The sequence below is a fragment of the Serinus canaria genome, chromosome 1, assembly GCF_022539315.1.
Source record: "Serinus canaria isolate serCan28SL12 chromosome 1, serCan2020, whole genome shotgun sequence".
Classification (NCBI taxonomy): domain Eukaryota; kingdom Metazoa; phylum Chordata; class Aves; order Passeriformes; family Fringillidae; genus Serinus; species Serinus canaria.
Window position 1 is genome coordinate 45,639,003 of NC_066313.1, and position 14,979 is coordinate 45,653,981.

The window sequence follows — 14,979 nt, forward strand, 5'->3', positions numbered from 1 at the left end:
GGCATGCTTCTCCCACCCCGCTTCCCTGCCCGGGAATGCGGGATCTCCGGTCGGGCAGCCGTGACTGACACACAGCAGCGCCGCCAGGCTCACACTGCCGCGAATTTAAATGTTGGCGTATTGCTTTCATGTCGTAAAGCACCCTGCTGGCTGCTTATGTTTTATATTTCCAAACTTGTTTCCTTAAGGATGGCGGGCCAGCTGCTCACCGCAGGACTCGCTCCTCGGGACGCCTGACACCCTTCCCTGTTCCCGACATTCCCGCTGCCAAACCTCTCCCACGCCCCTCTCAGAGTCACAGGGTGCGTCAGGCTGGAAGGGACCGCCGTGGGCCATCTGGTCCAGACTCCCGGCTCCAGCAGGGCCGTGCCACAGCACATGGTGCAGGATTGCCTCCAGACCCTTCTTGAATAGCTCCAGCGAGGGAGGCTCCACAACCTCTCTGGGCGTTCATGTTCCAGCGCGCGGTCGCTGCACAGGAAACAAGCTCTTGCTCGCGTTCATCTGGAACTTCCTGTGCATCGCTTTCTGCCCGTTGCCATGAAAACACATGCACAGCCCTGAAACCCCCGCCGTTCGTCCCTGCTTTAGCCGCAGGGTCAGCCTTATGCCGCGGCTGTTTTTCGGGATCAGCATCCCGGGGGTCGCTGCCCCTCAGCCCGCTCTCTTCCCGTCAGGCGCGGCGCGGGCAGCCCCGCCAAGGCCCCGGTGTTAAGGGCGGGCGCGGCCCCGCCCCCTTCCTTTGGAGCCGGGGCGCCATTTTGCGCGCACGCACGGTGAGCGCCCGCGCCCCTCCGCCGCTCCGGGGGACGCGCTGGGGACGCGGGGTGGCGGGGACACGGAGCGGGGACGCGACCGGAGGGGTCTTGCTGCCGGCAGGGGCGCGCGGGGAGCCGCCGGCCCTGATGGGAGCACCACGGCCTTCCTAGGGCGGGGAGTGGGGGAGCGAGGAGGCCGCGAGTTGCGGGTGGCCGTGCCGGGCGGATTGCGGGGGAGCGGGGGGCGCTGAGGGCGCTGAGGGAGGAAGGGGCCGCCGAGGCCCGCGGCGGGTGCAGGTGCGGAGCAGCAGCGCTGCAGCACGTGGCGGCGGGCCCGGCCACCCTGCGGGGTGTCTGGGCAGGGAAGGCCGCGCAGGGGCGGCTCCTCGGAGCCGACAACCCCGGATGGCCGCGCAGGCCTGCGGAGCGTGTGAGCTTTGTGTCCGACGTAATAGTGGCCTATAAATCTTGTGGTGGAGATCCTGTCTTGTGGATGCCTTTTAAGGAGGGGCTTAGGGACCTAGGCAGGGATGTCATCGAGGGTGTCATCTCACAGCGAGAGGATATATTTTGGTGCCTGGCAGGAGCATGTGGAAGGAACGTGAAACAACCAGCTGAAGTCAGAAGGAGACGCTCACACTGAATATAAGGGAAATAATATTAATGGCAACAGCCAGGCCTCCAAATATGCTCCCTAGGAAGGCTGTACAGTAAGGTCTTGAGGAAAAGTACTACAAGGAGCAGCTGGGGTCTCTGGGGAGACCTCATCTCTACCGTTTCTGCATGAGTAGAAGTGGGGGGGCAGGCACTGATCTTTGTGGTGACCAGAGATGGGACCCGAGGAAATGGCATAAAGATGTGTCAGGGGAAGTTTTATTTTGGGTATCAGGGTTTGGTTCTTCACCCCAAGGGTGGTTGGGCACTGGAATGGGCTCCTTAGGGAAGCTGGTCACAGCACCAGCCCTAGAGAGTTCAGTAATCTTCTGAACAGTGCTCTCAGGTACACACTGTGATTCTTCAGGTGTTCTCCGCAGAGCCAAGAGTTGCTCTTGGTGGTCCTTCTGGGTCCCTTCTAATGCTGAATATTCTTTGATCCTTGAAGAGTTTCAAGACCTGAGTGGAGAAAGCTCTTGAGTAGCTTGGTTTGGTCTCATAGTAGACCTTGTAAGCTGGAGTTAAACTGAGTACCTTGCTGGCATCCATTCTAACCTAAGTTAAGCTGTGGTTCTATAAGCTCTGATTTCTTTGGATGCCTAAGTGAATCCCATTGCTTGAATTGAAAGTGTCATTCTGAATAGACTTAAATAATCTATTTATCTGAAATACCTGAAAATTTAATCAACTTTGTGGTGAGTGAACTAGTAGTTCTGAATAATTTTCCTTTATTTTTTACAGTAATCAGCCAAAATGACTAACACAAAGGGAAAGAGGAGGGGGACACGTTACATGTTCTCAAGGCCCTTCCGCAAGCATGGTGAGTGTCCCTTGCAGTACCACCACTGCATCCACTTACTGACCTGATGGTCAGCTGCAGTCCCTGGGGATGGGCTGTGAAACAAGGGCTTGTGCCAAGGGATTTCTGACAACTTGGGCTAAAAACTGTGGAACTATACCCAGAGCTCTGAGCTCTTACTGCAAATGCATTGGTATTCTGGTTGTTTGACAGTAGCCACAATGCTAATTCTGTCAGTGCTGGAAAGTTAATTTGAAGGTGAGGAAAGTATTTCAGCAGTTATTTAAAAAGTAGAGGGTTTTTTCCTCTGATCAATAAGCAGTTTCGTTTATATTGATACATTTAATAGTTTAACGTCTCTTCAGTTTTGGCATTTGGAACACAAATCTAATTTTTCTTTAGCTGGACATTTAAAAAATTTGAAGTGTGTGAAGTGTGTAATTACTGCTTTAAAAAAGTATGGTTTGATTTCTGAGGTATTGAGGAAAACTGTATCAAATGCATGATCTGTGTCCCTCATCCTTTTTTATGTGTGTGTGAAATTCCGGGCTTCCTAAGTATCCAAATTTGTATCTCTTAACAGGAGTGGTCCCCCTGGCTACCTATATGCGGATCTACAAGAAGGGTGACATAGTTGATATCAAGGTACTTTCTGCAGTACTGTGTGACTAAAAGCTGAAGCAGTGTGGCCCTGAGCAATCTCCAGCTCCTTGGGGGGGGGCTCTCTTGTTGCTTGGGTCACGTGTGTCAACACAAGTGCCTGCTGCTCACTTAGGGAACAATGTTGGAATGCTCCAGTAGTAGCACTTCAATGTCATATGCTGGTGTATGTGGGGTTTTTTAAATACATATAATTTGAGTGTGCTTTGTTATGGTGTGTTCAGCGGGAAAAGGGGGAGTGGAGTATGCCATAGCCAATATTTGAGTTGGCTATTGGCACAGCTTTCCTAGGAGCCACAGCTGTCACTTAGTAGATACTCTGTTATGAGCCATGATTTGTGGTGGGGCAGTTTGTAGTTAGGTGATTGCAAAGCTATACTAAAACTAGAAATCAAGAAATAAATGTGAGGATGCATCATACATATATATTAATAAAGGGGGGAAGAGTGAAAGAGCATTTCCCATCACTTGGTATAATTTAGAACTTTTTTTAAGTCAAATGTACTTTCACAGCTGAGTTGCAGTGAATGTGAAAACCTTTCATCAAGGATTCCTACTTGGTTGAATCCTTTGGTTTCATTTGGAATGCCATGTTCTTGTAGCAGTCACACAGAAGATGGTGTTTAATTTGCTGGTTTGTTCTTTGACTTGGAGAACGTATTGTTCAGAATTGACACTTCCTCATGCGCTGGAGCTTGATGATGAATGTCTCTTGTGATTGCTTGCTTGTCTTATAAGCAAAGTGATCTGTCATTTCACCGACACTGAAAGCTACCAGATCTGACATAGCAAAATTTGGTAGTCTTCAGATGCAAAGTGCATGGTGATAAATTCCAACTTTAGGATAAAAGGGGAATATTTTATAATAAATCTCAAATAATTTGAAATTTATACTGTAAATTGCTTATTCGAGAAAAATCCTTGATGCTACTTTCCCCCCCCCCCCTTTTTTTTTCCTTTTTCATTTTGCTTCTTAACAGGGCATGGGTACTGTTCAAAAAGGCATGCCCCACAAGTGTTACCATGGCAAGACTGGAAGGGTGTATAATGTTACTCAGCACGCCGTGGGCATTATTGTTAACAAGCAGGTTAAGTAAGTAATGAAATTCTACGTATTGAAATTTGAGAAAGTTGAACTGTAATTGCACCCTCCTTTCACTTTACCAGTTAGACAGTTCTTGTCTTGATTGGTCATTCAAGGTGGGTAAAGTGTATTTCCTTTTTATAACCCAAGCAAATGATGCTCATTTGACTTGGATCCTGTCAGAGGAAACATTCTCTATTTCTTTTACCAGCACCTAAAGTCACATTAACTAGCAGGGCTTCTCAGCCAATGTGCTGGTATTGAAGCCCTTTTTAATACTAGGATGTAGGTCTATCCAGCTGAATTTTGTACAGTTTAGTCAAAAAAAGACAAATGGGGTTTTTTTGGTTCCAAGAGCTTGACTGCTGTGCATTGGTAATAAAATTACTTGTTTGTGTGCTAAGAGGCTAAAAATATGTATTCTCTGCAATTTTAATTTGAAATTGTCAGCACACTGTTATATATTACATTGTTATATAATAATAAGCATTTAGTTGTATGTAAGTTATATCTTATGTGCATCTGCAGCTGTGTTTTGAGATACTGCCCTTTAAAGAAAAATGACCTGTAATAGAGCTTATGGAGTTAGTTCTGTAAGGTCTGTAAATCTTCATTTAATGTGACCTTTTTCAAGTGAAGATTAAAAACTGCCTGCCTTTCTTAGGGGCAAGATTCTGGCCAAGAGAATTAATGTGCGTATAGAGCATATTAAACATTCCAAGAGCAGAGACAGCTTTCTGCAGCGTGTGAAGGAAAATGAAAGGAAGAAAAAGGAAGCAAAAGAAAAAGGCATTTGGGTTCAACTGAAACGTCAGGTAATGTTTCTGTCGAGGTCACAATCCTTGAGCAGGAGATGACTGAATTCTTAGAGTTGTGGCCTCATGCAGTGCATGGGTATTTGGGCTGTCTGGGATACTTGGTGCCTGAGCAGAACTGCTCTGTGCCGGATGAAAATTGTAGCTGTAGCCTTGAACAAAGGCTTGGGTGCTTCCTGTGCTGTTGCTTGTTCACAGCAGCAGCTCTGGATGGTTTTATGGTCAGTAGAGTCTTTGGTTTAGTTGAATTTTTAGTTGCAACAGGTTCTATTGTAACCCTTGAAGGAAAGAATAACAGGTTTCAGAGAAGAGGTAATGGCTATTGCTTTTAGAGCTGCAGGATACATAACTGCATGTTCATTGGGTTGGTGAGCCTCAGAGAATAAAGCACAGGTTTTTTAATCGAGTAGCAAGAGTCAGGCACATTTTCTGGCAGATAATTTTCTTGCTGCTACTCTTTGAATCAAATTTTTGAGACTAGGAATGGCAAAATTGCTGTAATGTTTACATAATAAGGCGCTAAATGGTTGACAAATTGTTATTTTCTGAAAAGATGCTTTTCAGCTGTAATGTCATGAGTTTTCCTTTTTTATTTTTCTCTTTACAGCCTGCTCCACCAAGAGAAGCACACTTTGTGAGAACTAATGGCAAGGATCCAGAGCTGCTGGAGCCAATTCCTTATGAATTCATGGCATAATGTATGTTTAAAAAATAAACTAAAGATTGGTTTTGGACAAGTGTGTGTGATTGTGGCTGATTCATTTAGTTGGGTTTGGGGCTTTTTTGTTTGAACAGATGCTTTAGAAACCTTCTTTTATTGAAGTTTATTTATTTAGCTTGCAGTGACCATTTAAATGCTTAGTCATTTAAATCATCTGCAGCTTTTGCCGACGAGTTCCATCATTCAATAGATGATAAATGCTAGGAACACTGAAACTTGCTAGTGCTTAGTAATGATCATGAGCTATAATGAGAGGACATGGAATATTTCACCAGCAGACTAAGAACTTGTATCAAGAACTACCAAGTGCCTCTTAAAGGCTTGATTTTTTTTTTTTTTTGGTAGGAAAAGAGATAAGGTGTTTCAGATTTCATTGATACAAGGTTTTAGCTAAGGGGCCTCATGAATACTGAGGAATTGTTGAAATTTTTGGAATTTTTGAAATGTCTGTAGGAAAATTTTGGTCGTCCACCAGTGTAACCTGCAAAATAATGTTTACAGCATCTCCGTGCCACTAAGCCTTCTTACAAAATAGTGGTAGTTTAGCAACAAGGGTTTCATTCTAAAATTGCCAGCTTTTGTATTTTGATTTTTAACATTTGAATTGGCTGGTACAGCTACTAAACACTTGCATTTTATACATTTATTGCATGTCTGTTGAATGTTGCAGTGGATTCCTCTCATCCAAGATTTACTCATGTCTCACAAAAGCCCAGTGCCACCTGTGCAGTTCTTAAACAGAAGGTCTTCAGCTGACTGTTTACTGAGCTTTGCTTGAAATAGCGTGCAGCCTGCTAGAGACTGCTGAAGGGAATCTGCTTGGTTAGCCTTGAAAACACACAGTCTCAGGTTTGTTTTGTAGTTACATGTAAATTATAGTTCACCTTGAAGTGTCATGTCAGGCATTGCTCAGCTACCTTCAGTAAGTGATGTCAAACTAATGTCTATGTGTAGAGGGAGAGAAGTACTAGAGAAGCAAGTGACCTCAAGCTGTTTGTAGGTGTTCACTGTTGAGAGTTACTGAACAGTGGATTGCAGGGCAGCTTGTAGGTGTGGGAGTAAGGAACACAAATGATGAGGTTTGCTTTTACCTAACTCAGTTGTGGGTGTTCCCATTCCCATGGAATGTAGGTTTCAGACCTTGAATTCAGAGTCTGGCTTGGGCTGGTATAGAAGGGTGTGGGGCTTTAGGTTGGATGGGCTGGAGTTTCCAAGTTTCATTGAGCAGATTGCTATGTTTGAAGTTCTCCAAGCTCCCATCTCAGAAGATGCAGCGGCTATATAGTTTAGAAGTTATCTGGGGGAGCTCGCCCCTCAGCAGGCTGCTCCATGACAGTAGAGCTGTATACTGACACCAGAGGTGTTGGACACGGAGTGCCCCACTGTATCCTGAAGCCCTCACTGTTGCACCATATGCACTTGGCTATTATGGTCAAGGGGCTTGGAGCTGCAAAATTTGTGAGTTTTATCATCCTCTTTGGCTTGTCAGTTTCCACAGCCATTTAAAATTGGTATTTGCCTTACAAGATAAGCATAATTTTCCACTAGGCTTTGTAGGAATTAAGTGGGAGTGTATTGGATACAAACTGGTGATGGCATTTTAGGTTTGCTTCTCATGCATGCATGTCTAAGCTATTTTGGTTCTGTGTTTTGTTAGTACTCATTTGTCAAAATCACGGCGTATTAGCTGTAGCAGCATGATGAAATGATTAACATCATAAGTAGGGCATAGTTCTAAACTTTTAAACTTTCAACAAATCGGAATAGTAAGACTGGACAGCATTACAATGGTCTTGTTTAAGAGCTGTGCTCCCAGACACACTGCATTGCAACACTTTTCAGTTTATTTAGAAAAAGTGTTTTTAAGGTCACTATGCCAATGGTAGTTGGTTGTAAATGCATATTTAGAAGCCCTGTGTGGGCTGGGAAGAGAGGTTGGGAAGGCTTTCTTGGTCAGGATTCCCAGAAATGACTGAAAATGAATCTGGTTTTGTACAGGAAGAAAATAACCTTTTTTGTTTGTTTGTTTTTAATGTTTGGAAACAGGACAAATAAACTAAGGTGTAGTCTGTTGCACTCAGTGAAGTGGGGGTTTTCCACACTCATCTGAAGTTTCACAGCCCAGACACTTAACAGATTTTGGTACCTGATCTCGGCTGCTGAAGTTTGCTTCCTGTGTGTTTGGCTGCCCTGTTTTTGCACAATCCTGACGAAAGAGGGAGATCTGTGAATTGGGAAAAGCTGCCTGTTGGGACATCTCCAGTCCTGAGCTGAAACATGAAGCATGTTCCTTACAGGGTTTGGAGTCACCAGTTTTGATTTGCCCTGGGAGGGTTTTACACACTAAACCCATAAGCTGTAACCAGTTCTCTGCAGTCCTATTTTGAGGCTCCTTTACAACCACAAACCTTTACCGCTGATTCTTTGCTAAAAGCCCTGGCAAAATCTCCTATTGTCTCCTAGAGAAGCAGCAAGGAAGCTGCCTTCTGAGGTGTCAGCTTCATCTTTGTTAGCCTTTGTTGGCAACAGCAGCATTTGAGGTTTCCAAGCACTGTGTAGGCAGTGTCAGGCAGGGAGGGTCAGTGAAAAGGCAGGACTGGGAAGGGGGAGGAGGAATCATTGTCAGTACTGAGGCTTCATGGGGTAGGAACACTGCTCCCACCAGCAGCACCCATACAACTTAGGAACTCAGAAAAATTTGAAAAAAGAAGCTCCAGATGTTCTCAGGATGTCCTCCATGCCATTATCACAGGAGCAAGCCACCTGCTCTCCCCCCAAAAGTACTGCTGTTGAACATTGCCAGAGCTTGGAACAGGGAGTTGTGTCAGGCAGCAGTATGGCATATCTGGCACTGAGCAGTGTTGCTGAGGAAAAGGGGATCATGATGGGCCATGGGGATAGTGGGGTAGGCTATCCACAGAGGGTGGGTGAAAAAGTACAGCCTGGCACTTCCAAGTGGGGCCTGCAGAGCAGAGAAAGGCTCCTTGGAATAGCCTGGAGGCCCACTCATCCCAGGGGTGCCTAGTCTGCAGCATGGGGACAGCTCATCTGGGCCCCAACTGCTTCAATTTACTGAGTTGCTTCTGTTGCACCTGAGTAGGCATTGATAGAGACATAGTCCATTAAACCCTGGACATTAATTCCTTCACAGGATGTCTTGCCTGGGCTTTGGCAACATTATCTCTCTGCTTGACCACCCCCTCTTCCCCTTTGGGGGTGCTCCCAGCAGCAGGCAAGGCAGCTCCTCAAGATTTGTGGACAGTTATTTAATACTGCTTTTACAGCTCAGCGCCTGGGAATCTTCTGCCTGGAACAGACTTATTTCAGTAGCATTCTTTCAGAGGCCCACTGAATGTACTCTGATAGCTATTTTGTAAAGAAGTGTATAAAAATAGCTGCTGCTGGCTCTGTGAGTGAGGGCAAAGACAAGTGATCCTCTGACAATAGGAGCAGGTGACAATAGCGGGAACCTATGGAAACCAAAAGCTTTTAGTAATACTTTCTTTTCTTTCCCAAAAGAAAAAAGCTTTCTGGCATGATGGGGAGTAAAGTAGAAACTTTAAGGGCAATGGCTTTTGGAAATGAAAAGAAACCCATAAAGGTTCTTAGGAGCTAAAGTAGCAGAAATAATCAACACTGCTTCTTCCACCATGCTTTGCTGCAGGTACTGTTTTAACTGATGTTAATTAGGATTGTCTTAACTCAGCTGCCTGTGTGTGAGCATCCAGGGTCAGTTGGGCTGTCTAAGCATCTGCATCCAGGGCCCAGCAGCAGCTCTCATGGTGGCTCCATCCCTCTGTGCCGTGAGATCAGTCCATTCCAGTATCATCCACTGTCCTCTCCCATGCTGTATCCTGCTGGCATGTGCTATCTCCCTGATAAAAATGAAAGCAGCCTCTGAATGGATTATTTATCTTTAAGTACTTACACAGTTTCAGGGCAGCACAGACCAGAAGCAGGCGCCTGGGCATTGGTTTGTGGAGACTGAAACATCCACACAGTTGCTTGCAGGCCTGAGGCTCATTTAAGGGCAGCCCGTGGGGGAGCACCATTCTTCTCCAAAACTTTTCTACTTCAGAAACCCAAGGGCCCAATCAAGACCGCTTAGGTTTCAGGGCTGGCTATTGTTGGATCCACAAGCTGGGTTTTCAACACTGGCTGTAGAGGGATATGTTCGGGTGTGGGAAACAAAATAGTCTGATGTAAAATAATAATTTCCTTTATTTCAAGACAGGAGTCCCTCACTGCAGGGAGGGTAGTGCATTTGCCCGTCTTCCTCGGGCGGGGGGGTATGTCCAGCAGGGTGCTTGCCCCTATCGTGGGACGCAGGTTGCTTGGCCTGCCCAGGCTGTCCGCCAGACCCCTGGTCTGTGCCCGCCGGGGCCACCCCACGTCCTGGGAGTGTGGAAGGTGGGAGAAAGAGGAAGGGGTACAACCCGGGTGGGTAAGTCGGGCGAGAGTGCGGTACGGCCGCGGGGCGGTGCCGCGGGGGGCGGTGCAGCAGCAGCGGGGCGGCCCCAGGGCGGTGCCGCCGCCGGGACCTTTAAAAGCCGGCGGGGCCGCTCGCGCCGGGCGCTGCCGGCCGAGCCGAGCGGAGCCGTGCGAGCCTTCCCGCCGCCGAGCCGCCTCTCCCATGCGCCTGCCGAGCATGTCCCAGCCATTCCTGCTGGCGCCCATCGCCGAGTGCCCCCCGGGGCCGCCCGGCGCCCAGGTCCGCCTGGCCGTGCTGGGTGCCCGCGGCGTCGGCAAGAGCGGTGAGTGTGGAGCTGCCCGTCCTCTTCCCCTGTCCGTTCTCTTCCCCCGTCCGTCCGTCCGTCTCGCCTAACGCGGCGCTCTGTGTTTCAGCCATGATCGTGCGGTTCCTGACCAAGCGCTTCATCGGCGACTATGAGCCCAACACAGGTGAGGTGAGGTGGGGCGCGGCGGGGCCGGGCGCGGCGGGACCCCGCGTCCGGCGGCTCACGGCTCTCTGCTCCCCAGGCAACCTCTACTCCCGGCTGGTCCATCTGGACGGGGACCACGTTGCCGTACAGATCCAAGACACGCCGGGATGCATTCAGGTACGGAGATGTTTTGGATCAGTCGGTTCTCTTATGCTACTCCAAGGCTCAGATTTTGAGCCCAAATTTCCTGCATGCCCAGACTCGGTCTCTTGAGACAGAGCTCAGGCTTCCCTTTGGACCCGTTTGATGGTGCTGTGCTACGGTCCCTATACTTTCAGGACCCAATGCTGAATCTGTGCTCTCTGTTGTACCGCAGGTGCAGGAGGACTGCGTGCAGGTGCTGGACTCCCTGTCCCGGTGTGTGAAGTGGGCAGAGGGCTTCCTGCTGGTCTACTCCATCACAGACTACAGCAGCTACCAGTCCGTCCAGCCTCTCTACCAGCACATTCGCAAGGTGCACCCCGAAGCCAGGACTCCCATCATTATTGTGGGGAACAAAGCAGACCTCCTCCACGCCAGGCAAGTTCAGGCAAAAGAGGGACTACAGCTGGCAGATGAACTGGGCAGCCTGTTCTTGGAAATCTCCACCAGTGAGGACTCCCAGGGTGTCTGTGATGTCTTCCAATACCTTTGCAAGGAGGTCAGCAAACTACAGCTTGCTGGCAGCACGGACAGGAGGCGGTCATCCATCATCCCTCGGCCCAAATCTCCCAACATGCAAGATCTAAAGAGACGTTTCAAACAGGCTTTATCTTCCAAAGTCAAGTAAACCTCCCAATGACATCCTCTGGGACTCAAAAGAATTTATTTTTGTAAACTAGTTAATAAAAATCTTTATTTTTGTACTAATGCCAGCAGTGTAGAAGTAAGTATGTCAAAGCTTGCCATTTCCTTGCTGTTCTCTCATTTGACTGGTTGGGTTATTTTTAAAGAAAAAAAAAAGGAAAAAAAAAAAGCTGCATAGCAACTAAATAAAGGTTGTTGGAAAGGGGACTTTTGCCAAGAGGCTTTGATTCCATTTCTTTTTTGGGGGGGACTTGGAGTTTCTGTATTAAGCTACTGATATGATTTTCTCTGGAGGTTTCAATTTCCTATTTGTAAAATGGGAGTGTTAATGATGTAAATCATTACCTGCCTTTATACAATGCTTGGAAAGCCATGGGTGGAAAACTTTGTAGGAGATGATAAAAAAAAGCTCTATTAAACATGAAAATATAAAAGGGTCTGTAAGCATTCTGGTTTTAACAGAACTGCTTCCTCCCTCAAAGCTGCTGTTTTGCTTGCACCTGTAATAGCTGAATGCTGATAGGCTGTTGGGAATGAGCTCCAATTTCTGATGTGCCTTAGAGATCTGTCCTACAGAATTAATCATTTGAGCCCCAAGCATTTAACAGGAGGGTTGAGTTTCTCCTACAGACTGCTGTGGAACAAAGTGCTGAGCAATCCACAGCTGAGGAGTGTGTGGGTTGGCTGTTGCTTTCTCTGGAGATGTGTGATAGGAAGGACTGATGCGTAGGACTTTTTCCTTGTATAGAAAATAGCCACGTTTGAAAGGAATCACACCTTTATCTTTCTCAGAGTAATTTTTAGCTATTGGAAACTCTTACTCTTACTTCACATAAATTCTAAACCATACTAGAATGGGTTTCATTAACTGTTTGCTGGATGTCTGAGCATGGAATGTAGGTTTTGCCCTTCCAGTATGCCTCTGAATTATGTATGTGAGAAATAAAACTACTCCATGCTGAGTAGAAAGTGAAGTGGATTAATCTGTACAGGGGAAACTCACTGTCCTCACTCAAGTGCAAGTCCAGTAAGGTTTTGTTTTCTAAAATATAGATAAGTCAAATGACCACTTCCTTCTTTCCTTGTGTTAGGAAAGGCTGGTAGGTGCTGTGCCTTGCAGTTAGTGAGCAGTGCCTGTTCTTTCTGATCCCTGGGCCTTGAAGATTCCTGTGCCAGCTTGACTCTATCTGCATCTGAGTCTTCCTGATGGTGGTTAATTGAGGGAAGGGGGACTGAGCAAGTTAAAGACAATGCTCTGTGCAGAAGCACCAGAGGTCTGTGTGAGCCCTGGGCAGGGTGTGGGGTGCCAGCAGCACTGTTCCCCACCCAGGGCTCCGTGCACCTCTTCAGCCCAGGCATGTCACCTGTATGGTGCTGCCCTGCCAAAGGGCACAGGAGAGCTGATGCCCAGAGCTGCAGGAACAGACTGAAGTGGGGGCTGCAAGCAGGGTCCAAAACTCTTGGAGCTAATTCATGTCAAAAGCATGGTGACAGCCTGGACAAACCAAATACTGCTTAAACATGTTAATACAATACTGAACATGTGTTAAGTATTTCTTCACTGTGAGAGTGGCTCTGCCAGGCCCAGGTCTCTGGGCTTGAGGGGAGCAGGATGATGAGGTTGGTGAGAATGAGCATGTCCCTGGCAGACTTGAACTCACAGCAGGGACCATGTGTCCATGGGGAAACCTGAAGAGGAATTGAAAAGTCACAAGTGGGATATTTGTGGAACATGTCACCATTTTGAAACCAGGATAACAAATTGTTTCCAAGAGAAAATACCACTCTGGTAGAGTTTCAGCTGTTTTTTAAGCTTTTGTATTTGGAAATTATTTCTTGCTCATGTATCCACTACAGAGTTTCACCAAGCAAGTTGCTAAAGCTGGTACACATGATACACAATGGTGCACACATGGTACAAAATATGCTAAAGGGGCAGGTAATGTTACTGGACAAGTGTGCATCTCACCATGGTCCTCAATGGACAGGTGAAAAATCACACTAGGCACTGACTTAGGTGCCTCCCACTGCCCCAGGCAAAGTAGGAGCTTGGGTCCCCACTCTGGTACAGGAGAGGAGTTTGTGCAGGAACCAGTGGGCGCTCAAGGGGCAGGGATGAGCAGGAGCAGGGGGATAAATTTTCCTCATCTCTCTTTCTCTCTCATGGGAAAAAGCTAGAGATGGCTCCAGCAACATAGGCACCCATGCTCAGCTCAAAGGTGCAAAACCTCCTGTCTCTACCCCGTGCTTCTCATGCTGCTGGGCTGCTTCAGCCACATGTGAGGACTAGGATGATCCCTTCAGGGATGTATGGAGAATCTGGATGATTAGGGTGTGTTAATGGCAAGGAGGGATGGCTGCTCTGATACACCTCCAGCTAAGGCAGCAGCTGCTTTGGCCCACTTTAGCGTAGAGGTACATAAATTAAGCATTTATGCTGTTTGTCTGAACTTCCCCTGGCTGGTACAGATCTACTCTTGTCCAGAAGTTTTCAACCCTGAGCTGGCAGGTAAAGTACAGGAAGAACCTGCTGGCTCCCAGCACATTTTACCCCATCATTTTCTTCAGTCCTCTAAAGCTGGAGTAGAGTCCTGAGCAAAGAGGGCCCACCAGGGCAGGGAGGGCAAAGCATCTTTAAAGTACTAGCAGAGCAGCTCCAAAGCCTTGTTTCTCCTGGACCATGGCAACTTATGCCTTTCCTACTAAATACTTGCCATTCCCAGTCTCTAAGCCCTTCACAGAGGGGGTAGGGTGGCTTCAGGAGGTGAGTGGTGCATAGCCTGGCCTTTTCTCCTTGATCAGAGGAAAATATGCATCTGCCTCTTTCCTCCCACCACCTCCGCTATGAAACAGAATCACAGCAATTTTCCCTGACAAGATGGATGAGTGGGTTTTCAGAAGCAGGGATGTGTGCAGCATCACACACTATTATGGCTGCTACTACATCAGCATCTCCCCCCCTGTTGGACTATTTTGTCTACTTATCTCCTAGCTCTGAAATCATACAGGAATGCTTTAAGGCTTCATGAATTTTAAAACAGCAGCTGCCATCAACCTGTTCTGTGCACTTCAACTCAGGAGCTGCACATCCCTAGACAGATATAGGGATGTTTTCTTCAAAAAGCTTTATGGATGTCCCCTTTATTTTCTGCCCCACTAGAGCACCTTGACCCAGGCTGCTTCCTCACTGTCTCTTGATGGGGGCTTGCCTCTCAGCACAGGAAATGGTAAATGCTGCAGGTTCATGCTGTTTTCTGTGCTTTGTTTGTAGGAAGGATTGTGGATGAGGCAGACTGTGAACAAGGACTGTGTTCACACCATGGGCAAGGGTTGGGTTCAAGCTTCAGAGAGGGAGCAAAATTGATTGAGATATGGATGGATGGATGGATGGATGGATGGATGGATGGATGGATGGATGGATGGATGGATGGATGGATGGATGGATGGATGGATGGAATAAATCTGCATCCCATGAACAGATCTCCTGTAAAATGATTTTAATCATGTGGGACTTCATTAGCTTTTGCTGAGTGGAAGGTCTGAATAGATTCAGAATAAAGTCCTTTACGCAAAGGTGACCTTTTATGGCAGTTGCAATTGGTACATGACACTGGTGATTCACATCAGCATGGCATCAGGATCTCTTCAGTTTCTCCTGGAGTGAGGATCCAAAGTCTGTAGTAATTCTAGAAGCAATATCTTTGAGGGTGATGCTGTTGTTGGGTCACTGCACTAAACTGTAGGCAACAGTCCAAAGAG

General features: G+C 47.2%; 2 protein-coding genes and 2 non-coding genes across 5 annotated transcripts; all 4 read left to right on the forward strand.

Annotated features, from left to right (window-relative positions):
- The first annotated feature begins 635 nt into the window (after positions 1–635).
- Positions 636–5,507, forward strand: RPL21 (ribosomal protein L21). Its single transcript, XM_030234038.2, has 6 exons — positions 636–776; positions 2,154–2,232; positions 2,795–2,856; positions 3,852–3,964; positions 4,620–4,770; positions 5,378–5,507. Exons 2-6 carry the CDS (start codon positions 2,166–2,168, stop codon positions 5,465–5,467), a joined length of 483 nt encoding a protein of 160 aa, XP_030089898.1. The 5' UTR covers positions 636–776; positions 2,154–2,165; the 3' UTR covers positions 5,468–5,507.
- On the forward strand, positions 3,564–3,644 carry LOC127060272 (small nucleolar RNA SNORD102). The gene has a single exon (XR_007779146.1). It is a non-coding gene; the product is annotated as a small nucleolar RNA SNORD102 (small nucleolar RNA).
- LOC115484893 (small nucleolar RNA SNORA27) lies at positions 4,017–4,149 on the forward strand. The gene has a single exon (XR_003945627.1). It is a non-coding gene; the product is annotated as a small nucleolar RNA SNORA27 (small nucleolar RNA).
- Positions 5,508–9,877: 4,370 nt separating the features above from the next.
- RASL11A (RAS like family 11 member A) lies at positions 9,878–12,100 on the forward strand. 2 transcript variants are annotated; one of them, XM_009102845.4, is made up of 4 exons: positions 9,925–10,245; positions 10,337–10,393; positions 10,472–10,551; positions 10,751–12,100. In XM_009102845.4, exons 1-4 carry the CDS (start codon positions 10,125–10,127, stop codon positions 11,201–11,203), a joined length of 711 nt encoding a protein of 236 aa, XP_009101093.1. In that variant the 5' UTR covers positions 9,925–10,124; the 3' UTR covers positions 11,204–12,100. The 2 variants fall into 2 exon arrangements, with proteins under 2 accessions (XP_050829902.1, XP_009101093.1); XM_050973945.1 differs by having other exon boundaries at positions 9,878–10,245; positions 10,337–10,551.
- The last annotated feature ends 2,879 nt before the right edge of the window (positions 12,101–14,979 follow it).